The sequence below is a fragment of the Hydractinia symbiolongicarpus genome, chromosome 9, assembly GCF_029227915.1.
Source record: "Hydractinia symbiolongicarpus strain clone_291-10 chromosome 9, HSymV2.1, whole genome shotgun sequence".
Classification (NCBI taxonomy): Eukaryota; Metazoa; Cnidaria; class Hydrozoa; order Anthoathecata; family Hydractiniidae; genus Hydractinia; species Hydractinia symbiolongicarpus.
The window spans coordinates 14,358,472-14,385,300 of NC_079883.1; the positions used below are offsets into that span (position 1 = coordinate 14,358,472).

Here is a 26,829-nt window from a genome sequence, read left to right on the forward strand (position 1 = left end):
AGTTTTTCTCTTTTTATCAGAATGATACTGTGAATACGGCTAGGGAAGCGGCAAAAATGTTCAGATCAGCTGACAAAGGATTTGAACAAAGTAAGATACTTAAAAAATGAATTTTTATTTACAGTAAAAATATCATGAATACATATAATTGAAATTTAAAAATATGATCTTAAGTAAATAAAAAAAATAAAAAAAATCCCCCCTTATCTTCTGGCAATACAATGTTTCAGAAATTTTCCACAGTGCAAGTTGTGTCATTGCATGAGCTGTTGGCTTTTTAATCTTTTCTCTACAACACAGAAATCTATTATAACTGCCTTGTACCAGTTTAGCATCACTCGAACGCTTCATTTTAGGTCTAACTCGTTATTCTTAATTTGAAGTATGGATGTAGTGTGATTTTCCAGATTAATTCCGTGTAAACGAATAGGAAGCATCGCTTTTTCATCGCGGGTTTTAGAGTTCTTTACCTTGACACCCCAACTCACTTGCATGGTAGATCTCAATAAAGTTGTCTATTAATCAAGTAACTCTGTTGGCGTTGTTTTTAAGCGGTTCATGAGAAACACGCGACATGGTTCACAAACCAAAACCTTTTCTTGATACGCTGCCGGAGCTAAAAAACAAAAATACAGAAGTGATGAAACAAAGACTTTTCTTCTCTTTATGTTAAAAGGGTGGCATGATAGAATTTATATTAGGAGGGTGGTATGCTAGAATTTATATTAAAAGGGTGGCATGGTAGAATTTATATTAGGAGGGTGGCAAGCTAAGATTTACATTAAGAGGGTGGCAGGCTTGGATTAACATTGAGAGGGTGGCAAGCTAAGAATTATATTAGGAGGGTGGCAAGAAAGGATTTCTATTAATAGGGTCGCAAGCTAAGATTTATATTAGAAGGGTGGCAAGCTAAGATTTATATTAATAGGGTGGCAAGCTAGGATTTATATTAATAGGGTGGCATGCTAGAATTTATATTAGGAGAGTGGCAAGCTAAGATTTACATTAAGAGGGTGGCAGGCTTGGATTAACATTGAGAGGGTGGCAAACTAGGATTTATATTAATAGGGCGGCAAGCTAGAAATAATATTGAGGGCGTGGCAAACTAGGATTTATATTAAGAAGGTAATTTATATTAAAACTTAAAAAAAACGGGTTATGTTAATAAAGAAAAGGGAAATAGTACACAAGTTGTAGCATAAAACAATTGGTTACCTGTAGCACCAAGTAACGCTCTGGCCACTCGTGTGTTGCAACATTTCGCACAAAAACTGTTACCACAATGTCGACAATATCGCTGAAAAAATGAAAATTGCACTTTTTCTTTCATCATTGGAGTACAAAAACATATATAGTACAAAATCAAAATACTGTATCTGTAAAATCTTGTATAAAAATCTCAACGTTACTGAAATGCTCATATGAACATTTTGTAGTTAGTTATGCTTGCATATCATGAGAGAATCTCTTATTTTAGATCTGTATGTCGAATAAAAAGCGTTGATTCGTGCATTGCACTAGAAAGCAAAAAGGCTTTTACATTGGCTACGATTATTACATCCAAAAAAGAAAAAATATCTTACCCTTCGTTTCAAGATAGTGGAGGCGGGTTGGTCACAATTTGAACACACTCCTATAAGAAAGAGAACATTTATGCTTTATACAAACAAATTTAAAGCAATGTAACGACAGTTTGATACTTAGCAGCCTATTGGTTGGTCCTTTAATCTCTGAGACAGTAACTAAAGGCTAATTATCCACTGGAGACTCTTGGACGCAGCTTCTAACGTTTGGAAGTCGCCCTTCCTTATGCTAATCCAATACATTAAAAGATGGTTGCATCTATATTATAATACCCGTATACGGCTGTCCGTCTGTCTGTCACGCAAAATTGTAGCTTAGCTGCGCAAGTAGCGAGACGCACGCAATGCGGTATAAAAAGGACGGGCAAACCCGTGGATTTTTCAACGGGCTAGACGACTAGTTATCGAAATTTTCTTTAGTTTTGAAAAGCAATGTTGAGGAGAACATTGTAAAACAATATGTTATTTGTTCTTATTGTTATTTACGGCAATTCGAATGGTCAGCCAATTTCTTTTGTTTTAGACTTTAGGCGTGTATATTTTTGAGTATGGGCTCACAGTTAGAAAATATACTTTAAAAGAAGTCGCACGTTTTCTCACAAATGTTTGTCTGCAAAAGCTTGAAGGTAGACTCGTCTTAATTTTCAAAGGCGTTAAAATACAGGCGTTGTAGCCAGAAAAAATTCTAAATATGGAAAGAGGTCTTTATTAGGTCTATATTATCATTCAACTGATGTATTCTACGCCTGAATGTAGGAACGTGACTGGAATAATCCGCACACATCTTTACATTACAGATACGACTTTCTTCGAGTGACACTAAAATCGGGCTCTTTTAAATGATGACGAACATAGCGAAAAGCTGGGATGCACAAAAAATGTAGGTGGGCATTGTGTTAGCCGATTAGGTAAACAAAGACGAGCCAGTTCACCTACCAGCGCTCATGTACCTCCTTCGAATTGATCTTGGTATAAACTTTGACATCATGGAAGCTATATGAAAATTAAAAAGCATATAAGGGTGAAAAAATAAAAAGAAAAATAAACAAACAAACAAACAAATAAACAACTAAAAAAAGGAAAAAGAAGTAGAAATGTGAAGATCAGATCTTAAAGCAGATTTTCAGTTATTCGTCCTCTGTCGCAACGAAAAATCTTTAGCACAACAAAAAGAATAATTAGCTGAGTAAAGAATCAAATCAGGGTATTATTGTTATTGTTATTATTATTATTATTTGTTCTATCCGTTTCGTGTTGAAGTGGAGGTATGTCCTTAAAAATAAACGACATCTACCTGATGGTTGATTGCCAGTCGGTCTTATTGAAGAGGCTCTCTAAAGAAAGGAAACATCACGCATACAAAACGCTGGAATTTTTGGAAAATTTAGACACAAAAACGTTTACAAAATAGCAAAGGTTTTAGTGCATGTGTGTACAAAATGTGAAAGCGTATTCACAAATTTTTTTGTTTAAAAAAAAACATGGGAAGGTTGGGTTTGAAAGATAGGCACTGTAACTAGTAATGATAGACCTTTTTCTTCACTAGTTTATCCAGATGAAAAAGCACCATAAAAGATTTATAAATCAAATATTTAAACCATTCTAAACACAACATTATACGTGGAAGTAGCCGGATATCGGATCCCTTATAGTGAAAAACAGATAAGACTGGGGCAGAAAAGTTCAGTTTGAAAAATCGGAATAAAACGAGTAGTTTTCTTAACCTTCCTTTTGACTGATGGTCCAACTATTTCTTAAAAAATGCACCTTATTATCACTTAAATCGCCTTCATCAGATTCTGAACTGCTACTGTAGTCAAGTTCATCACCACCGATTGAAGCCACATTCTAAAACAAGATTGCAAGAATTTCAATTAATATTAGAGCCTGCAAGAAGATGACTAAAAACAGGAATAATTTAAATCAGTCAATTGAAAAAAGTTAACTGTGCAAAGCAATTTTCACATCTGCTTAAATTTACATCACGAAAAACGATACGTATCACACAGGCTATAATGTGAGGACAATATGCACATATGTAATTTTCCACAGGCCAACGGCTAGTTGCACTTATTACATGAACTTTGGGTAGGCAATATGTCATTGTTAAAAATTAGCCAAATCTTGAAAACAAAATTTACCTACTTCAATTGCACTAGTAATGCAATTTGAGAAGATTTTTAATTTGACACAGAAAAAACTATCACCAATATTATATTTGGATTGAACTTGTACTTTCTAAAACTTATTTCATAATGAAGTTTTGCAGGAAAGTTGGTATAGAAAAGACTTTTTTACAGAAAGGTCACATCTTATTGACATGATTGGAAAGGGTAAATCTGTTTAATTTAAAATGACTTGTTCAGTACCGAAATTAATCACCACGTGATCCCTAAAGTAATTGTTGTTTTTTAACACGAAATTTTTCAATTCGTATGAATCAATGGTTCACATCACAGTTCACATTCCGATTAGTCAATGTACAGTTCACATTCCGATTAGTCAATGTACAGTTCACATTCCGATTGGTCAATGTACAGTTCACATTCTGATTAGTCAATGTACAGTTCACATTCTGATTAGTCAATGTACAGTTCACATTCCGATTAGTCAATGTGCAGTTCAAACCTCAGTTATGATTTCAATATATATGTTCACTTGTGAAAATTTAAGTACACACACAGTTTTTCTCATTTTACACATCACTCACTGATAAACGACATGCTTCAGCAATGCTACACATAAAAAAATACAAAGAAGTATTACATACTGCAAATAAATGTTACCTCTTTCCTCTGTGTGTATTCTTTATTATTTTCAGCAGCATCCAGTTCAACTCTTGGTGATTTAGGGACAGGTTTGAATGTCAAAGCAACCAGCTGATGTCTTATTCTTAAGACCATTCCAATTATAGCTACAATAAAAACAAAAAGCCTAAATTATATTTGTTAAAGCGGATCTTCCCCTTGAAAGAGTTCAACAAGTTTTCTTATATTCTTATATATTATATGTATTTTTTTAAATATTAAAATAAATCAACTTCACAGAACAATATAAAAACTCATTTTTATTTGGGTGCATTTTCTGCTGTAGCGCAAAAAGCTCCAGAGCTTTTAGTTAATTTTTGTTGAATAGTGCATGGGGCACTATTCAACAAAAGTTACCATTGATTGGGAGATATTTTGTGCTCAAGAGCAGCTATTGAGCTAAGTGACAGAGTTGAATTTAATCTCAAAAAGCAAAAATTCATTCTGTGAAATCTAATTTCTGCGAATTATTTGTGTTTTTTTTTTGGGGGGGGGGACAAAAGTTTGACTTTAAGGGTTATGGTAATACTGATTCAGAGAATGAGTCAGAGATCAGCAATCGAAGAACATTTGCTGCGATTGAGGCCATACAAGACAAGTTCAATGACAAAATAAGACCGATCACTTAAAAGTTACGAAACATCCCGGCTAAAATCAAAAAATATGTTTCTTATGAAAAGTACATTGTCTTTGAAAATTAATCAATATTATGATGTACTTTATCAAGGAAGTGGCTTTCTTTCCGTCTCATTGCATTCGAAATGTTTAAAATAAAAAAAAATAAAAAAAAAAAGATTTAGCTTTGGGAATATTAAAAGGCTAGTGTTTGCACCCCCCTGCAAGCCATTTGCTGCTGGTTCTATAGTTGTTCTGTTCGTTAACTCCTGGTTCCCTGGTCGTTCCGTGAGAATGGTGCTTACCTGTTTTTGTACTTACGGGAAATTATCTTTTAATCAAACAGTCATATATAACAAAAATCCTCAAAGAAAATATAGATAAAAAGGTTATGCCAATTTCTTAGTACATAATAACCAGGAGTTTTACGTATCCACAGGAGACATGTGCACAGGGTAAGCTAAATCAGCAAAAACTTAGTGCACAAAATTTAAATTACAGGCAATTCGATTTTTCCCCTTAACTCATGGTTATATGTGTATTATTACCCTGGGTTTTACTTTAATGAAATTGAACAGATAAACAGAAGTCTTTTTACAGATAACAGTGTTTTTACAAGCAGGAGGAATGCAATTAAACATAAAATTGGCTAAAAGATATCTTACCATAGTATAAATATTTGTTGACAATAAAACAGCATAGAATAATAGCAAATAAAACAGTTCCCATCTCAAATATATATAATGAAAATTCCAATGCTAGGGATGAAAGGAGAAATCTAAAAACAAATAGAATTTAAAATTTGTCTTAAAATATCAAAATAGCATAAAATCAATTTGTGGTTGACACATTGGGATCACTATGATTGTCAAGATGATACGCTTGTGCGTAATATATACGCACAAGCGCACAATGCACAATATATCAGATATACCAGCAACAGTCTGTGGAGCGCAACTTTGTTGCAAAAATGAGTGCTAAATTTAAAGGTATATATCGAACTATAACTTGAAGTTATTGGGTGTGGGCTGAGTTGCTTAAGAATATGTCAGCAAAATCTTTTGTTTGAATATCGTGAGCAGTCCCTAATTTGAGATCGTTCAAGTAACCTTCCTAGAATTTTGAAATCTTGGATTTGCTAATTATTCCACTATTTGAACAATCTATTAAATTTTATAGATAAAATGACTAACTACAAAATGCTTATGACATTTAAGTTGTAGCCATGCTGTTTAATGAAAATAATATATTAAAATCAATGCATCACTCACAGTAAGGATGTTTTGGGTCTCTTCCAAGTAACGACACTAAACAAAAAGCAAAAAATATATATATATAAAACAGCATGTGTGAACGCGGTTGACTAAGGTAAAAGAGAAAAACACGAAGAAGCATTTAAATTTGTGCTACTTGCGTTGTTGTAAGAAAAAAGCTTGAGTCAATTTAACCTGTCAAACAAACTACTTTCAGCAAAAGCTTAAACTTTAAAAATTTCACAAAAAGTAAAACAAAATATACATACCTATGAATATACTCAAAATAATCTATCATATCAGAAAACATTCTTTGCAATGCAATTAATCTAAACAAATAAAAAACCTGCAAAATGATATTTCTTTCGATCATTAGCTTCTATCTGTCGTTAGAAATCATTCATGAGGAAAATTTAACACATAAAATTGAAATGAAGGGTGTACTATTTGGGGATATAATGTACTAACGTTATTGTTAGAAGATTTTTATAGTGTCATAAAAGATCAAATAATTTTTTTCAATAACAAACCAAAAGAAATAACCAAAAGAAAATGTTGAAGAGAATCATCAATAATACCACCGTAATTTTATTTTACATATTAACCAACATGGTCTTTAAAGAGTTAAAGAAAGCAAACGTTTATTAATCCATCCTCTCATCTTAAGAATGTGAGATAATGAGGCGTTGAAGAAAAAAGTAAACCACCTTGTAGATAAATAAATGCAACGTCTTACAATAGCAAACACTTACATATCTAAATAAGTATTTAAATGCTCCCTCCATTTCTCTTGTGATGCTTTCTTGAGTAACTAAATAAAATAAAAAGTAGGTTAAATTCACAATTGCAACAACTATAAGAGAATCCGAACTCTGGTACAAAAAAATATTTTAGGCAATGTATATTTGTTTACATCAGTTTTTACTACCTGAAGAATTATCCATCATTTATTGAGACTGTTTTCAAAAATATTTTGTTTTCAATACATGAGTGCAGATAGATATATTATGGCTTAACACAACCTAACATGTTTAAACAAAAGAGTTTCATCAATTTTCCCTTTACCCATTACCTGTTGGTAGGATTCGTCTTTTCTTATGAAGTAATCAACATATTTTTTATTCAAAACTTTTCTTTTACCACAAGTGCGGACAAACTCGATAACCATAATTGGTGGAACTGGAAGAAGACAACTAATAAGCAGATAAACTAAAGAAAATAATTAATAGTTGATAATCTTTTATTCCTAAGTCATTTAGATTCAACAATGTTTCCACGCAATACTTTAAGAGTAGAAATTTCACAAGAAGAAAATTTTGCAGTACCAAAATTACTCCAACACTAACTTTCACTTGATAAGAGATTTTAGCAGGAATAAATTTCTGCATATTTAAGTATTTCATCATGATCTTTATAAAAAAAAAAACAAAAAAAACAACTAACAGTTTGTGGATTTAACAAGAAAAACAAAGTTTGATGCAGGATTATTAGAAAATATTTTGATACAATTCATGCCTTGCCCAGGCCATTGTTTTGCTCTATGAACACTTTGATATAGGAAAGGGATATTGAAAAATGAAATAATTATGTATTTCATGCAGTTTGAAATATTAATCAATTGCCTTAAGAAGATCACTTATAGCAAGGAAAGGTCCTGTTTTAAGCAGAAAAAAAAATAAGAAAAAAAAAATCATTATATAGTTTGGACAATATTACATATAGTGATGTTTTTTTGCAGGAATAAGCTTTTGTATTTTTTGAAAAAGTTGGAGATCAAAAGGTTGTTCAGTTTTCGCATGTTTTGTAAAAGCAACTTTTAAGTAATAAAGAATGTCGAGTTCTTTAACGCAAAAGTTTCTTTTCACAGAGCGTTCTCCTTTAAAGTACTGCACTTTTTTGTTTATTTTGTTAGGAAATAAATTTCTGCAAAACAAAAACATGGAGATGCAAAAAAGATTTTTCATCAGATCTCTCACAGGATTACCACCTTCAGAAATTAACTTGATTGTTTACTTAAATTTTAAATGTTTTTTATATTTTCTGTATAAAGAGAAAAAAAAAGGACTCTTTTACCTGTTACACCAGGAAGGTAGGCTAACTAAAATAACTTATACCTGGGTTTATCCAAACAATAGAGCAGGATAAAGACATCCAAAAAATAGAATGCAATGGTCTTTCCCATCTAAGAAATAATGCAATGACATGCTTAACATAAATAGCCAGGTTGATTAAAGGCTTTGTGGCACATAGCATGGAGGGATCATTTAAATATGATGAGGTTTAAGGGTTGATGTTCTTTAATTTTTTTCATCACCAAAAAGCATTTTAGAATGTCTATTAAACAGTATGAAAAAACCTTTTAAGGGTACAAAATACATTTTTTTTAGACAACTACTTCCAATGCTATTCACAATTTTTAAAATTGTATTTTAAATTAACAATTTCTATTATTTCACAATGATAATTTCACTGCTAAAAAAATTTTAAATAACAAGGACAGACTTGATGCAGAGGAGGTTGAGTTTAGATCTAACACAGTCTAGATCAGACTGGAAGAGGGTCATTAATACATCCCGCCCAACCCATGCTAGCATGGAAAACGGCTGTTAAGCCGAGAATGATAATGATGATTGTTTGTGCTATATAAACTTCTTCCTAATAACCTTAGATTCTAAACAGTGTCCTTATCAAATACTTCTATGATAACATATTTGTTGTGTGTATGTATAATTAATTTGGCTTACAAAGAAAAGCATGAATAATAAAAGGGGGTATATACTTACTGTAATACTGTTTTTCCATACTGAGATACTTTCAATATTGGCTCACAAAATTTCTTCAACTTTTTCACGGAAATCACAAACTCACCAATATCACATTTCACTAAATTATCTTCCTCTATATTTCCATCATTGATTAAAATCGACATTTTAGTATAAATTTTGCCTGAAATAGACAGTGCTATGGCTAAATGTAAAATAACAAAAATTGCCAACAGATCATCCTTTTTTATAGATGATTATAGTTTATGCACATAATCAGATTAGAGAAACAGAGAATTCATGACAACATTATTTTATCTATCAACATGAACAGTACAACATCCAACTTTGTATCCCACAAAAGTCCTGCACACATGAGTTTCACAAAAACCATAATGGCAGGCATACTGCGAACAATACCACAAAGAAACTTTGTTAATAGTTTGTTTGCATAGAATTCTTCAAAAGGCTGAATTTGATACAATTTGCTACCGTATTTTCCAGTATATAACCCGCGGGTTAAAAGTTGATTTTTACGACTTCCACTGTTTGTGCCGATTTTAATGTGATGCGGGTTATGTGATAAGTTTTATATTTTCTGTCATTTATTGTGAAATTTAAAGTTTATACAATCAATGAAGAAAATAGTACCAACGGGATAAAATGGTACAATAATATAACTGCATGCGCGATCCTATATCTACGTAATTTTACTTCAACTACGTGATTTAATACGAGCTCTCTCTCTGAAACACAATTCTGGAGATCAATTTTCTTTTGTATTGAATGTAATTCTAATCTATTTATATCTTTGCAATCACATTAAGCACATTGAAATGATTTGCTTCCGTTAATAAAGCAATTAGCAGGTATCATTTTTAGGTTTAATTGACACATATTTCACAACCTAGTGCCCAGGACTTAATTATTAATTCCTGTTAAAAATATTGAAAAATAAAATTAAAGTATAGATAATAATTTTCTTTTTTAATCTTCGCTACCTTCGAGCAACAGGTGGCCACTGAAAATATAAAAAATAAATATAAAATACAATTGATAAGACACATGCAACTTTCTCCTCCTCATTGCTGCCATTCATTTTATCATGCACACTGTGATTGCTGAGATATAAATAGATAACAAAATTCTATAAACATTAGAAAAGAACGTTTCGAACATAGATGTTACAGACAATCAGTGATAATTATTATGTTGTTTATTTTTATGCCAAAAAAACTTAAATATACATAAAAAACAGAGATTTTACTTTAGATTTATTACCTGATAGCATGGTTTTTTTTATTTGTTTGTTTGTTTAATAGCAGGAAGCAAGAGATATTATTGGCTGAAACTAATGTTTACAAATAAAAGGAAAACAGCATTGTCAAATTAATTTTAATTTATTATTATTTCGGCAATCGGAGACAAGGAAGTTAAGACTGAGAGAGTTGCTAGTTCAGACACTTGGTTCTCGTGTTTGGGGTTCACAAGTTTAAACGTCCCCCCTTGTCTCCATCATGAAAAAAACAGAGCACACGCACATGTACATGTAATACGTTGAATTTTTTTCTTAACATGACGCGTGTTATGCAAAGGTGCGGGTAAGTAAAACACATCGATTAAAATTTATGCGGGTTATATGAAGGCGCGGACTATCTGATGCATCTAGTTCATAACTCCCTAAAAAGCTGAGCTGCGGGTTATACGATGTGCGGGCTATATACCCGAAAATACGGTATAGCTAGTTAATAAAAGGAGCTACTATTAAAGGTGCTACTATTCTATTGTTTTGGTTTTTCAATTACATAAAGGCTTTTAAATCATTGGATTCATACAACTCTTTTTATGTGGTCATGTACAAGACGTCTATTATCATACCATTGATGCAAAAAGCAAATTTGTTAAATTAAAGCAGAGGATTGTTTGCCTTTGCTATATTTGTTAGCTTTTTATTTTTTATGACTGCTCCCCTTAACATGCTCTACTTTTTATTAAGTTTTACCAAGTAAAAGACAAGGCCAAAAACAAAAACTATATGAAGTATGGGTTGCATTACATAAGAAGGGTGGCTGGGTGGCGCATTATTAGGAATAAATAAAATTGCATGTACAACAGACTTCTTATTTTGTAAATATGTGCTTATGTGATCAATCGCGACGCCAGTTGCGATATGCGATTGTGATTGCGTACCTAATTTGCTACGGGTATGCAATTTTTAAAATGGCTATTTATTTGTTTAACAACGCACTTGCAAAGGATTTTACGCGTGCGATACGGGCTCCAAGGTTAATCTTTGTTGCACATTAATTTTGCGGTAGAGAAGTGGGGGACGTTTTGAATGATGATGATTGAGCGTCTACTGGTATAGCGACCCTCTCAATATTAACTTCCTTTTCTACATGTCCAAAATAGTATGCATGACTAAACTGTCATTTTAATAAATGGTTTCCAGTTGTTGTGTCAAATGAAGAATTTATCTACAATTAAATCCATGATAAATTGTCTGTTCCGCCTGTAAGTGCAGTTGGCGTTCACCTCCGCATTAGTTAAGAACCGCATGGCTGGATTTCTTGTGTAAGACCTGGTTACCAACGACGAAGGGGCCAGGCAAAAGAGATTTTGTCTAGGTAGTTCTTTCAACTAAGTCAGGAGTTGGTGAATTAGCTAGGATGGTCAAGTTGGCTATGAATAGGCTTGCTCATGGATTAAAAGGACAAGGATTATTCAATCAATAAAAGTAACCTGTCAACGGAGGTACACGGTTCTTCCCCTACCTCACATAATTCAGGTACGGGATAGGGTGTAGGAACGCGATCGCGTACCTCAAATAAGAAGCCTGGTACAAGCAGTTCGCAATTCGCGAATCAAAATGCCATTTTTGCGAATCACTTTGCTACAGTACAGTCTGAATGTAATCTACCACGTAAACGCTAATATCACACCTTTGCGTGGAGGACAGCAGTCGTTTGTCTTTTGTTATAATTAAATCCCTTAGGGGTTTTGCGAGTTTATATTTGCATGTTTAAATACCATGTGCTTGCGAAGAAATATCGGAGCAATTATATTTCTTGTAATAGTGAGATGCATTGTGTAAATGTATTGATAAGCTATTCCCTGAAGTATTAGCATGAAATAATTAAATAATAAAAATCTTTTGCGAAGTTTTATAATACATGGCGCGAGAATGTAATGTTGATTTTATTACTTAAAAAGATTCCAGCCTGTTTAATTTAAGAAACATATGAGAAGCATTGTTCACAACTATTAAATGACTCGCGCGTTTTTTTTATTAAAAGAATACAACTACGGTTTATTTTTGTAAAACAAATGGTGTATATTCTGAAATACTTGCATACTTTTTTATTGCCGCTTTTCGTTTATAAACTTTTAAAATATGATCTTAAAAAACATTTCTATCGCCGCTTTTCGTTTTTAAACTTTTAAAATGTGATCTAAAAAAACATTTCTATATCGCTGCTTTTCGAAAAAAGTTTATCGAAATAATTTTATATTAAAATACTATCTCTAATTCAACTCTGATGACTAATTTTGTAATGGAACGCAAACAACTAAACTTTCATATTTAATTACTGCAATTAAAAATTTCAAGAGTTCGCGCAAAATAGATTGGTAAAATTGATCTTGCAACCTATTGTGATTAAACAATCGATCCGTGGGGTCATTGTTTATCAGCGAGGCAATTATTTTCTTAAAAAAACAAAAGCTATCGCAATGTTATTGTTATGTGTAACTATTCATGCGAGTTTTGCATCCGCAGTAGATTACATTCAGACTGTACTGTAAGAAAATGATAAAATTTTGAATCGAATATTTTTGTATCATTTCGTTGTCTTTTGATAGCCTGTGATATTAAAAATTAATCGTTCTTTTTTAGTTTGTTTGTTGTGTTTCCATTTAATTCTCATGTTTTGCTTGATTATTTTATGCCAGAAAAAGAAATAACAACCCTTTCCATTAGCGTATTTCACTTGTACATATTTAATGAAGTTTTGACAGAAAATATGTGAGCAAGTTTCGTAACATTTGCTTCCGAAAAGCCGTTTTTATTATAAGAAATTGTTATTAAAACCTTATTTATCACGCGTAACTCACTATAAATGATTGCATAAAATATTTACATGTTAATTTATATCATAAGGCCGTTATTTAGACAAAATTATAAAATCAGAATGTCTATTTTATAGTTTTCAGTTTCAGTATCGGCAAATAGTTCAATTAATATTATTAACTTCTCATGAGTAAAGTTGCATGCACAAAGAAAAAAAAATTAGAAAAGAACAGGTAAATCGAAAGTGTTTTTAACATAAAATCAGTTTAATAATCCTGAAGAAATTAAATCAGAGTGCAGAAAGCTGTATTTTGAATACAAAATGCCTACTGTGTCAACAGCATCGCAAATTCACAGAGCAGGTAGAATCACACATCATGTCTCTAAAAGAGCATATTCTCTGTTCCGTGCAGCAAATTGGATTCTTCATTGTTGAAAATAAACTCATTGCACATACTTAAGACTGCAGAAAAATTAGTTCAAAAAGTTATATGGTTGTTCCAATCATAAAGGAAAACAAACCTGGTTTTTTTCGTTTTCCTAATAATAATTCTGACCACCGTATAAGATGGGTTATCGCTCGCAAAAGAGTTAATAAGGATGGTGTGGTAGCATGTGGAACCCCCAAGGAAAAAATGTTTATCTTTGTGGTGAGCATTCTAAAAGGTCTTATATACAAACCCTGATCATCCTCATTATATACCATCAGTGTTTGTTTATGCACAACAGCCAGAGGGAATAAATTACAGTAAGATTAGGAGATTTGAATCCTCATGAAAAGGAACAAGATTTGCTTCACCACTTCGTGAAATTTCTAAAAAAAATTTACAGAAACAATCATGCAATATTCTACAAATACAACTGGAAGCACAACAATACATTATTGACATCAAAGCAACTGCTAGAAAAAAATTTGTTGAGGTGTTCACAAAAAAATCAAAAAATCATGAAAACGTTATTGTAAAAGAGACTCTTACATGTGTCAGAAGAATACATCATATACATCACCTGATTCTCTTGTTTTGTCGAAAAATTGAAAATAAAGCTGCATAATAAAGAATTATTGCGAAGCAATTGAGCTTTGCGAGCGAAGCGAGCGAAGCGAAATTGTGGAGCACGTTTGCTACACGCGAGGGAAGCACTTCATGGAAGGATCCATTTAGTCTGTGAATATGTCGTATCCGACATTGTCGTATTCTTCCAACGACATCCGACACACGACGTTAAGCAATTTATCAACGTCGTAATGTTGTTAACACATAATACTGCCTAGTATACATACTAGTGCCTAGCATAATATCTTTGTAATATACAGTAATACAGTGTAGTACATAGTAATATCCCGTATTTTACACTGTATTACTTTGTAGTATATTCAGAAATACACTGTAATACTTTGTAGTATTCAGTAATACACTGTAGTACTTAGTAATACACTGTAATACCTTGTAGTATTCAGTAATACACTGTAATACCTTGTAGTATTCAGTAATACACTGTAATACCTTGTAGTATTCGGTAATATACTGTAATACCTTGTAGTATTCAGTAATACACTGTAATACCTTGTAGTATTCAGTAATACACTGTAGTATTTAGTAATATACTCTAATATACTGTAATACCTTGCAGTATTCGTTAATATACTGTAATGCCTTGTAGTATTCAGTAATACACTGTAATACCTTGTAGTATTCGGTAATACACTGTAATACCTTGTAGTATTCGGTAATACACTGTAATACCTTGTAGTATTCAGTAATACACTGTAATACCTTGTAGTATTCAGTAATACACTGTAATACCTTGTAGTATTCGGTAATATACTGTAATGCCTTGTAGTATTCGGTAATACACTGTAATACCTTGTAGTATTCAGTAATACACTGTAATACCTTGTAGTATTCAGTAATACACTGTAATACCTTGTAGTATTCGGTAATATACTGTAATGCCTTGTAGTATTCGGTAATACACTGTAATACCTTGTAGTATTCAGTAATACACTCTAATACCTTGTAGTATTCAGTAATACACTGTAATACCTTGTAGTATTCGGTAATATACTGTAATGCCTTGTAGTATTCGGTAATACACTGTAATACCTTGTAGTATTCAGTAATACACTGTAGTACTTAGTAATATACTGTAATATTGTGTAGTATACAGTAATACACTGTAATACCTTGTAGTATTTAGTAATACACTGTAATACTTTGTAGTATTCGGTAATATACTGTAATACCTTGTAGTATTCGGTAATACACTGTAATACCTTGTAGTATTCAGTAATACACTGTAATACCTTGTAGTATTCGGTAATACACTGTAATACCTTGTAGTACACTGTAATACCTTGTAATATTCGGTAGTATACTGTAATACTTTGTAGTATTCAGTAATACACTGTAGTACCTTGTAGTATTCAGTAATACACTGTAATACCTTGTAGTATTCAGTAATACACTGTAATACCTTGTAGTATTCGGTAATATACTGTAATGCCTTGTAGTATTCGGTAATACACTGTAATACCTTGTAGTATTCAGTAATACACTGTAGTACTTAGTAATATACTGTAATATTGTGTAGTATACAGTAATACACTGTAATACCTTGTAGTATTTAGTAATACACTGTAATACTTTGTAGTATTCGGTAATATACTGTAATACCTTGTAGTATTCGGTAATACACTGTAATACCTTGTAGTATTCAGTAATACACTGTAATACCTTGTAGTATTCGGTAATACACTGTAATACCTTGTAGTACACTGTAATACCTTGTAATATTCGGTAGTATACTGTAATACTTTGTAGTATTCAGTAATACACTGTAGTACCTTGTAGTATTCAGTAATACACTGTAATACCTTGTAGTATTCAGTAATACACTGTAATACCTTGTAGTATTCGGTAATATACTGTAATGCCTTGTAGTATTCGGTAATACACTGTAATACCTTGTAGTATTCAGTAATACACTGTAGTATTTAGTAATATACTGTAATATTGTGTAGTATACAGTAATACACTGTAATACCTTGTAGTATTTAGTAATACACTGTAATACTTTGTAGTATTCGGTAATATACTGTAATACCTTGTAGTATTCGGTAATACACTGTAATACCTTGTAGTATTCAGTAATACACTGTAATACCTTGTAGTATTCGGTAATACACTGTAATACCTTGTAGTACACTGTAATACCTTGTAATATTCGGTAGTATACTGTAATACTTTGTAGTATTCAGTAATACACTGTAATACCTTGTAGTATTCAGTAATACACTGTAATACCTTGTAGTATTCGGTAATACACTGTAATACCTTGTAGTACACTGTAATACCTTGTAATATTCGGTAGTATACTGTAATACCTTGTAGTATTTAGTAATACACTGTAATACCTTGTAGTGTTCGGTAATACACTGTAATACTTTGTAGTATTCAGTAATACACTGTAATACTTTGTAGTATTCAGTGTTACACTGTAATACCTTGTAGTATTCGGTAATACACTGTAATACCTTGTAGTACACTGTAATACCTTGTAATATTCGGTAGTATACTGTAATACCTTGTAGTATTTAGTAATACACTGTAATACCTTGTAGTATTCAGTAATACACTGTAATACTTTGTAGTATTCAGTAATACACTGTAATACTTTGTAGTATTCAGTAATACACTGTAATACCTTGTAGTATTCAGTAATACACTGTAATACCTTGTAGTATTCAGTAATACACTGTAATACTTTGTAGTATTCAGTAATACACTGTAGTACTTAGTAATATACTGTAATATTTTGTAGTATTTAGTAATACACTTTAATACTTAGTAATATACTGTAATACCTTGTAGTATTCGGTAATACACTGTAATACTTTGTAGTATTCAGTAATACACTGTAGTACTTAGTAATATACTGTAATATTTTGTAGTATTCAGTAATACACTGTAATACCTTGTAGTATTCGGTAATACACTGTAGTACTTGTAACATCTAACTGTAATATTTTGTAGTATTTGGTAATACACTGTAATACTTAGTAATATACTGTAATACATGTAATAGATCTTTGACGGTTGCGCAAAGCATTCTGGGTATTTTTTCTTCCCAGCGTGGGCTGGTTCACATATCACATGGAACGTTGGCTGCAGATACAGATATAGATACAGATAATCTTTTCTGGGAATGAAAGTTTACAAAAATTGAACTGAATAAATACAAGGAAGTATTAACAAACTATCACAACCAGCAGGGGACCTCTCAAAACAGCCCGAAGGCCAGTTAAAAGATGCGAGTAGGACCCTATGCAAAAAAATTTGTACAAACTTCAATACTGCAAGAGCTCTGATTGCTCATGAGCAAAAAGTAAAAGTAAAAGCCACTGCTGAATATACAATTTGCTTCTGCGTAACATGCGAAAAGACATTTGAATCAGACGATGCGCTGACTTGGAATGTTTGAAAGGGTAAGTCGGTTTAAAATAAATGAAACAAATACCCTTATTTGGTTGGTTCGTTTCTTATGTAATTTCGAATGTTTTTTTTTCCTTCGAAATTCGAACTGTATATTCTAATTTAAGTAGTTGTGGAGGGAAATTTGTCATTGGTATTCTATCATGTGCAAAATTTGATTATTGCTTTAAGACGAGAATAGAATCCAGGTAATAAAATGGCTACTGACTGGTTTTGATCCTGCCCTGTAAAATACAAAGCCATTTGTCAGACCTTGGAGCATGTGCAATAACTTTGACCTCCAGGAGGAGAAAATCCCTCTGACAACTACAACAAAAAAGCTTAAAAAATGTTCCTTTAAAACAAAACTTTGGCTGCGAGAAAGAGTAAAGCTAAGTCTGTAACCTTAAATTTTGATAAAGTTGGATTTAAAAGCAATCCAGTGCAATTCCCTAGAGACAAAATTAGGGGCCTTCAAAAAATTTTTTGGTCCCCGTTAGCGGGATATCGCCGCTAAGATTTGGACCCCCTCCCCCCTCTTTTAGCAGATTTCTGTCCGTGAAATACATACATTTGGATAATTCTTAGAAGGCTCAGGGGCGTGTTTTGTAGATAAAAGTTATCGGAATTGATGACATGAGACATTATGCTCGCGAACGAAGAATTTTCAGGCCACAAACAAATTTTTGAAATTTGTCAATCGTTCACGGATTCTTTTTTCAAACTTAAACCCCCCTCCCTCCCTTAGCGCCAATATCCCGCTAACAGGGCCCCAAAAAATTTTTGAAGGCCCCTTAGGGCTCAATTAGGAAACTCTGATTGTATTTCGGCCACAAGAACACAAATATTGCCCTCAACTGTTACTGACACAACTTCAGCTGCCATTCTCCTTTCGGTTTTGCTGTAATGGCAATGTTGATGCTTTGCGCACTTTTTTCCCTTTATTCCGCCTACCCATCCTGTGCCCAAAAGGGACGTGGAAATAATTAAGAAGTGCTAGTATGTTAACTTTGACCTGCTTCTTCTCCTATGCTTAATGCTCTTTTAGCCTTGCGTATTTCGATGGATGATATAGGTGAGTATGACCTGAATGTAAAAACAATGGCAGTGGTCACAATGTCTCCCTTATAAGAATGACCACAAATAAGTCACACATAAGGGTTAAGTCCTGGTGTGTTGTCTTTTTTCTGCATCTTTGCAAGGAAATGATTACATACAACACTTTGTAACTTAGTTTGCCAATCAATATAAGTTTTTTTGCTGCCTACGCATTTGACCAACTCCATTGCTTGCACATGGCTAGTGATCCAGCACGTTGGTTAATGCATAGATGACCTTTTACAGTACATGCATAGTGCCTCATTGCTTCCTTCAACATCATCCTCACAATCCCTCTTCATCTCGCGTCCAGGACCATGACCTGTTTTTTTTCGTTTCGAGAAAGGGCATTTTGCGTTCACCTCTCCAAATCGGTTGAACAAAGGTTTGTAAATTAGTTGAAATGGGATGTAATAACTAAAACAGGTAACTACCAGTCTCCACAGAACCAGCAGTCCCTGTAGAACGACCAGAAAACCAACAGCGAACCAGCAGTATCATCACAGAACCACCAATGAATAAATAGTTCCAATATTAAACTTCCACGCCAAAGTGAGCGCAACGAAGCTAATTAAAAACATAACAGTTGAAGACCCTACTTTCCACTGGCTATTTCATGTCCCTCGTACACAAACTAACGGTCCTTGTGCAGGTGAATTTTAAAAATGACTCTCAAAGTGTTATAAACTTCATTCTACGTAAAAAAAATAATCACAATACAAAAAGTCGATCTTTTGTTATTCATTTCATAAAAATTCACGAATTGAATCAGCAAGAAAAGTGTTGTTTTGCTGGAGATAACATATGTATTTTAGACGCTCGTTAAAAAAAGATGGTCGTCGTATTACCGAGTTCTATGTTCTAGCTATTGTTGTTATCATGGTAATCATTAGCATTCCTGATTGAAATTACTGAAAAAGATTGAAATGTTGGTTTGTTATTTATTGCGTTGAAGAGTAAATTGCAAGAAAACAGAATGAGTCTTGATTTTTTAATCCCAGAACGGTATAATTTGGATAATATTTCACTAATATAGTGTATACTGTGAATAGATCTGTATTCTTTATTATGGCATAAAGCCATACATCTAAACCTAAAAGATATAATGAACATAATGACAATCTTGCCACTACATTCTCTCTCAATAAAACAAAATCATAAAGTATGTTCAAGAAAAGAAACTGCAAGACGCAGGAACACAATGTAAGAATGCTTTTAAAGTGTCATTTGGCATACTGTTATATTTGTTTTAATTAACCAAAACTTAACGGTATTTCAACTGTTCTCTACCGGATAGTATACGTAGCAGGTTTTCAGCTGAAGCAGTGCCTTTCGTAAGACAGTCAGCAATCTGATCACTTGATTTCGTAAGAATGAGTTCCCCCATTTCTCCTTTTTCGACCATCTCATGAAGTGCACAAATATCAATATACAATCGTTTATCTTCTATGACGTTGGTATTTTTGACTGCTTCCGCAAGTGATTTATTTTCTGATATACAGATAATTGGTATATCAACTGAAAAAATCTCTTTAATTAGGGATCTGATCAACATAGCATGTTCCGCACCTTCTAAGAGAGCCATGGTTTCCGCACCCATGGCGCTTTTAACCCTATTCGGTCCGGGGTTTTTTGAACATACTATGACGGGGGGGGCGGATTCCGCCCCCCCCCCCCCCCCCCCTCAATAACTTTTCATAAGGTTGTTCAAATTGAATCAAACTTGGCACACTTAAAGTTCGTCTTAAAAGGAACAAAATGACGCCAAAAAAAATTTGCTTGCGTCAGCATATTTTCTGTGACGTCATCAAAAGCTTGAAAATTGTTAAAAATGCCACTATCTGCTTAAAATATAATTACTTTTGTTCTAGAGCGAATTTTTACATTCTGTTTGAAGTTTCTGAAAGCTAAATAAAAGTTATTTAACATATCTTCCGGTTTTTACATGGATCGGATGAAAAATTGCCAAAAATTGCCCGAAAATCCGTTTTTTTTTCCGATTTTCGGGTAAAATCCGACAAAATCGGGAAATCGGATTAGTCACGTGTTCAAATTATTCAAAATGATCCTTCTTGATGAAACAAAGTTGTATTGCAAGTTTCAAGTTCTAAGGATAATCCTAACAGGAGTTATTATATTTTCCCCATTATAAGGATTTCATAGAGATTTTTAGGGGTAGTTTCGAGTAATGGCCAATATCAAAGCTTCTGAAAGGTATGGGACCTAAAAAATTAGCATGCAGGTGTCTAATAGATAAATGTTGAAACTCAGTAAGTATCATAGCCATATAACAAAGCAATCAGGAGTTATTAAAAAAAAACCGTCAGGGGGGGGCGGAATCCGCCGAATAGGGTTAACAGCCCATTTTAACTTGTGAGATCTCCAAATAATTGGCGGAATTTTGCTTTCACCATGCAGTAGCAGAACAAATCCACCTTGTGAGCCGCCATTAATTAAATTTCCATGTGATGCATCACTGAAAAGTATGAGCGATGATGCTTTAACATCTCCAGTGTTTGAAATAACAATCTTTACTTCAGTTTGCTGCAGATGTTTCAGCTGCTTGTTAGCTCTACGAGCATCAGCAACTGTTCCATGTCTTATGCGAGTGCTTAAATCACAGGCAACGTAAGCAGCATCAGGTCTAGTTTGTTTTGCTGCCCATTGAATTTGACGTGCTTCATATTTTGTAAGTGGAATTGTAGACGTGCTATTGGTCAAATTAATTGGTGAAATGTTACTAATGTAATTATGCTGATGAATAATTACTGCACCACACTCTTGTTCAATTTCTAATCCCAAAAAGTTAAACGACTTTGAATTCTCTTTACTAAGTGAGAATGTCTTACGTAAATGTGCAATGATAGTGTCATGAAACAAATCACTTCCAACGAAGAAGCAATCGTCATCATGACAGCAAATTACACCTTTGAGAGTTTCTTTTCTCCAGAAAAATAATGCATTGTCATAAATGCTTCTTGTAGCTCCAACTTTATCACATTCGTTAGATAATGTCTCATACCAAGCGCGTGAAGCGTCGCACAAGCCATAAACAGGTGTTTTTAGTTTCCACAACTTGTCTGTGTTAGCTTCTGGTGGTGGAAGAAAATGTATGACTCTATCAATCTTGGCACCTTGAAGAAACCCAGCTTTAATATCAAGACTGTAAAATTTTCCATCCATGGGTTGCACCAATATTACACACAAGACAAAAGTTCTCCTTGTTTACAGTTGGCGAGTCTGTTCGTATACCAATAGTGTCCTCCTCAAAACCTTGTGCCACTAATCGTGCTTTAATTTCTGTTTTACCATCATGACTTTTCTCAGATATCGCCCAGTGGGTTGTGGTTATGTCTTGCCCTTTGTCTTCAACTTCATCATAAACATTGTAATCACGCCATTTAGTTAATTCTTTATGTTGAGCTTCACTAACATCACATGACGTTTCTACATTATATACTGACTCTGTGTTTACCTTTTCCCAATCCAAAATGTTTTCAAAGTCAATTGATTTCATGGCTTTGGTTTTAACATCTTTGACATTCAACCAATTCTTATATGCTCCAACTCCAGATTTTCCTACTTTACCAGCACGACTAACAACCATAAATTCAGCAAGTTTATTAGTATCAGGATCAATAAAAACCTAACCCTCTCCCTGACTTTTGGAAGAGTCACTGTCAATGACTGTTCATTGCGAGGTGTGTTAGAAACTTCTTGCTCAATGCTTGATTGATGTGTTGTTTCAACCTGAGCATGGGAAATAGCAGGGATCTCATTTGTATTTACGGCATGATCACTAGGAATGTCATCAAGTACAACTTCTGACGATGTGTTGATATCAAAATCGTTTACGCTTTCAAGCAACCCATTCGCTACGCTGTTTGAAATCTCATCAAAGCAATCTTCTTCTTTGGTTGTAGTTTTCTTCACTTGAGGGTTTCCACTTGTGCTTTCCTGACAACTACGGTGTCCCTTCACTGATTGCAAGTGACACTCGAACGTAAGTTCCTCCATGTTTAACAAGGACCTGTTTTCCATCAATGCCAAGGACTACACCAGGTCCTCTCCACTCTTTCTCTCCACGTCGCTTATAGTATACCAATTCACCATTATAAAAATCCTTGCTGGTAGATGTCCGTGTTTGATGACTGAGTGCTGTTTTAAGATTCACTTTCAATGAATGCTTTGAGAGCAACATGCAGGGCATTCAGATGATTCGCAATTAATTGACTGGGTGTAACTGTTCGAAGAACAGGAGGCTTGGCTGTAAGCACAGATGGCAGATTTGGATTGCGTCCAAATACAAGCTGATTGAGACTGAATCCACGGTTATTATGCAACGCATTCTTGGCACAATTGGCCCATGTAAGTGCATTTTCAACAGAACAACTAGTGTTGTCAACAATTTTCATAATCATATTTTCCAGGATGAAATTATGATGCTCACATACACCATTTGACCATGGAGCTTCTGCTGCTGTTGTATACACTCTTGTGTTTAACAGTTCTGCTACATCTCTTAAAGGGGAACTCCAGTAAAAATACTTTTTTCTTTTTTGCTATATACGTACTCAGAAAGTAGTTACACATCTTTCGTAGCGATCAAGTTTCTATTCTTTGTTTTTCAAAAAAGAAGCTTTTTTTATGGAAGGACATGCCGAATATTTTCAGGGGGTAAATGTACTCATTTTCTTCAATCTTTGTAATGTTTAAGGCTGCATGTGATGCTGATAATGCAGTTTCTAAAACAGCTTTGTCAAAACAACTACTTATAAGTCAGTAGCTTCTGCAACGCATTTATGACCTACCATAATCATAAGAATGATTTTTATTTGTACAATATTAATACTCATGTTTTACCAACTTATCACGACCCGAGCATTATTCGATCTTTCGATCACGCATTTGAATGGTCCTCCATCATGGTGAAAATTTCAACGTTACATAAAATTTGTTTGCATTTGTGTGCAAAAAAGCACGTGCGGATGAAAAATATTGCTGAATTGTGAAATAAAAATAAATTGGCTTGTAAAGTAAGAAAGTTTTTTTACTGAAACAAATTATAAAGTTTTTGTGATGAAAAGAATGTTAAAAAAAAGCCAATTAAATATATTTTCTATTTCTTTAAGGGATCATCTACAAAATTCGTAGCAATTCGTATTAAAAAATTCGTAGATGCTATACGAATGTTTTGAGTTAGTAGAAGACACCTCGTCACTTTGCATCATTATTAATTTCTCCCTTGTGAGACACAAGAGGTTCGAAGTTGTGTGGCTGTAGCTTTGTAAAGTCTTTTTCATGAAGAGATTATCCTATTCTATGTTTATCCTAATTATCCTATTCTATGTTTTCTAAGTTAAAATCTTCGTCATTACTACAAGACGTTTTATCAACGAACAATGTAAACACTAAGTAAACAAACTTTTAGAAGGTGTGCTGCTGAGCTCACGGACTGTCTGCACGATGTGACGTATGCCTATTTATTCGGACCTAGTCCTCTCAACTTTACGCAACCTTGCAAATTTATTTAAAATTGAAGATGTTTACAGACCCCATTAAGGTATAAATAAAGATTTTTAACGATTGTAAAAGGTTTATTCTGACATATTTATGTATTGTCTTCATAAAATAACATTTTTTTCAAATATTTTTTTTCACTGGAGTGCCCCTTTAAGAGCTCATTGTTGAACTCCCCTCCGTTGTCTGAAAAAATCGAGTTTGGTGTGCCAAAAATAGCAACCCAGTGCTTGAGAATTGTGTCTACGATAATTTCCTTATTCTTGGATTTGATAATTGTTGATGCACTGTATCTACAGAACACATCAATCATATGAAGTATGGTTAACTTTTTATGATTAACTGTCAGGAATTTTAGGTCCATGGCAAGGCATTCATTGACATCTGAGGCCATTGGTAGTGAGACAATTGGCCCTTGATCGAGCCTTCATATATATCTACTGCATGTGTCACAAGAGTTTGTAACATTGTCAATTTGCTGAAATAACTCTTTATCTTCAACATTTTCATCTTGGAGAAGAGTTTTCAGTTTGCTGCTGTCTATGGGATGACCAAACTGTTTGTGAAGCTTTGTAGCTATTTTGCATTTTTCTTCAGGTGATTTTACAGTGAGATCGTTGACTGTGAATATAACTCTGGTGGCATTTACACCCGGAGATGTTTTGTTAACAGCAACTTGCTTAGGTGTAAGAAATATACAGTAATGGCCATTTGACGTGTGTTGTAAAGGAATGTCTCTTCCAAACATAGTGACTTTATCATTAACAAAATCAAGTTGGCTATTAGCTGCTTTCAGACTCTTTTTTGATAACAATAATGGTAATTCACAATCGACAACATCAGTAAGAATATGGGCTTGCATTCCAGCCATATTAACAGGGATGTTAACTTTTTTAACTGAGGGGAAGCTTCCACCTGGCCCAAATTTAAAGGACTTGTTACTCTTACTTTCAGCTAAAGCTGTCCCTTCTGGCATAGTGTCTATGTAACAGTCAAGCCAATTTTTACCACAAACTGTCGATGAACATCCTGAGTTTAGTAAAGCACAATTCAAAGACTCAGACACAACTTGCTCCATAAAGCATTGTTCCACACCCTTTGCGAAAAACTGCACATGTACTTTATCCTGCCCTTTGCTTCCTTTATTCTTATCAGGACAGTCATTCATGAAATGCATTATAGCTTTGCAATGGTGACATTGCAATGGATGTCCATCAGGACCATTAGGGTTGTACTGGCTTCTTTTAGCACTGAAATATTTACCACCTCTGCCACGTCCACGAGTGTTCCAATTGGTAAAACGTCGTCTGTCAAACTTTTGACCATACAATACTTCTTGCTCAACACCAATATCATTACTGTCTCTACTACTTTCACTTTGAGCACATTGATCATAAATGGCTTTTATCTGTTTTTTCATAGAGTCGTATGTGAGGGAAGGAACCGTAGCACGTGTTAGTTCACGTGTAGCTTTCGGTACATGTGCATTTTTTAGTAGTTGATATGCAAGAACTGCAGTTGGTAACTCAATTTTAAAACTCTTAAGTTTTTGATTCAACTGTTCAAATTCATTTACATAATCACCAATCGACATTGTCTTGGAACGGTGAAAGGTCTCAAATTTTTCGTAAGCATTGAACATTGCTTGATCTTCAGTAATGCAATATAGTTCTTTTATTTTATTAACAAGTTTATTTAAACCATCTTCTTCATTCAATTCTTCTTTCGTTAAGGCTGACGTACTTCTGAATTTAAACTCAAATAAACAACTGGTCCTTGTTTCTTCTTTGGAAGTTCTGTAACTACTTCCCATAAAATCCCATCTTCAGAAAATTGGGGCAATCCATACTTTTGTGCCATCATGATTGTTCCAGTTGCCATCTTCTTAACTAGCCTCTGCTACCAGAATGTGAATAGATCTTTATTCTTAATTATGGCATAAAGCCGTACATATAAACCTAAAAGATATAATGAACATAATGACATATACTACTAATTTATTCTCAATATTCCCGGAAATAAGGGGCGGGATAGTAAATTCTACCGAAATTTTGCAGTTTTTTTTTTTTTTTTTTTTTTTATAAGGCATGGAGCATTTACAGCGATCGCTATTCTGATGATTCCGACAACTATTGTTTTTTCTCATCAACATTATCTGGTGGTTCTCAACCAAGACTACTCGTTCTGTCATAGTACTGCCGGTTCGCTCCTGGTTCTCTGGTTGTTCTACGGAGACTGGTGGTTCGCTGCTTGTTCTGTGGTGGTTCTGCGGAGACTAGTCGTTACCTGTTTTAGTTATTACGGAAGTGGGAGCATTGTCCATATTTTTACAACATTTGTATCTGAGGAATAAAAAAAGGGCATGGCATGATTTACATAACTTAGGCATAGCCAAGGATCATTGGACCTTGTTTAATGAAATAGGTATTCAAAAGTATAGATTTCATTGCAATTACAGTGGGACCACTTATCACAATAATTGCTTAAAATTGCATGTCTGTTGTTTTTAACTGGTTTTCCACACACACTGCAGGGAAACTGTATCATTTACACTTTAAACAGAAAAAGTAACAAATAATAAATCAACAAAAAATCGAAAGTAAAAGCGATCACAGAAAATGAGAAAAAAAGAGAAGATAAAAAACATCTA

The 26,829-nt window shown here is 33.6% G+C and overlaps 1 protein-coding gene across 2 annotated transcripts; it reads right to left on the minus strand.

Annotated features, from left to right (window-relative positions):
• Positions 1–99: 99 nt before the first annotated feature.
• LOC130656710 (protrudin-like) lies at positions 100–10,161 on the minus strand. Of its 2 annotated transcripts, none has more exons than XM_057459621.1 (14): positions 9,038–10,161; positions 8,373–8,440; positions 7,331–7,467; positions 7,011–7,069; positions 6,528–6,587; positions 6,277–6,312; positions 5,671–5,783; positions 4,370–4,497; positions 3,351–3,431; positions 2,878–2,917; positions 2,520–2,576; positions 1,584–1,633; positions 1,216–1,297; positions 100–616 (listed from the first exon to the last, which is right to left on the minus strand). In XM_057459621.1, the coding sequence occupies exons 1-14, from the start codon at positions 9,058–9,060 to the stop codon at positions 519–521; spliced, it is 1,032 nt and encodes a 343-aa protein (XP_057315604.1). In that variant the 5' UTR covers positions 9,061–10,161; the 3' UTR covers positions 100–518. The 2 variants fall into 2 exon arrangements, with proteins under 2 accessions (XP_057315604.1, XP_057315603.1); XM_057459620.1 differs by having other exon boundaries at positions 9,042–10,154.
• Between the last annotated feature and the right edge of the window lie 16,668 nt (positions 10,162–26,829).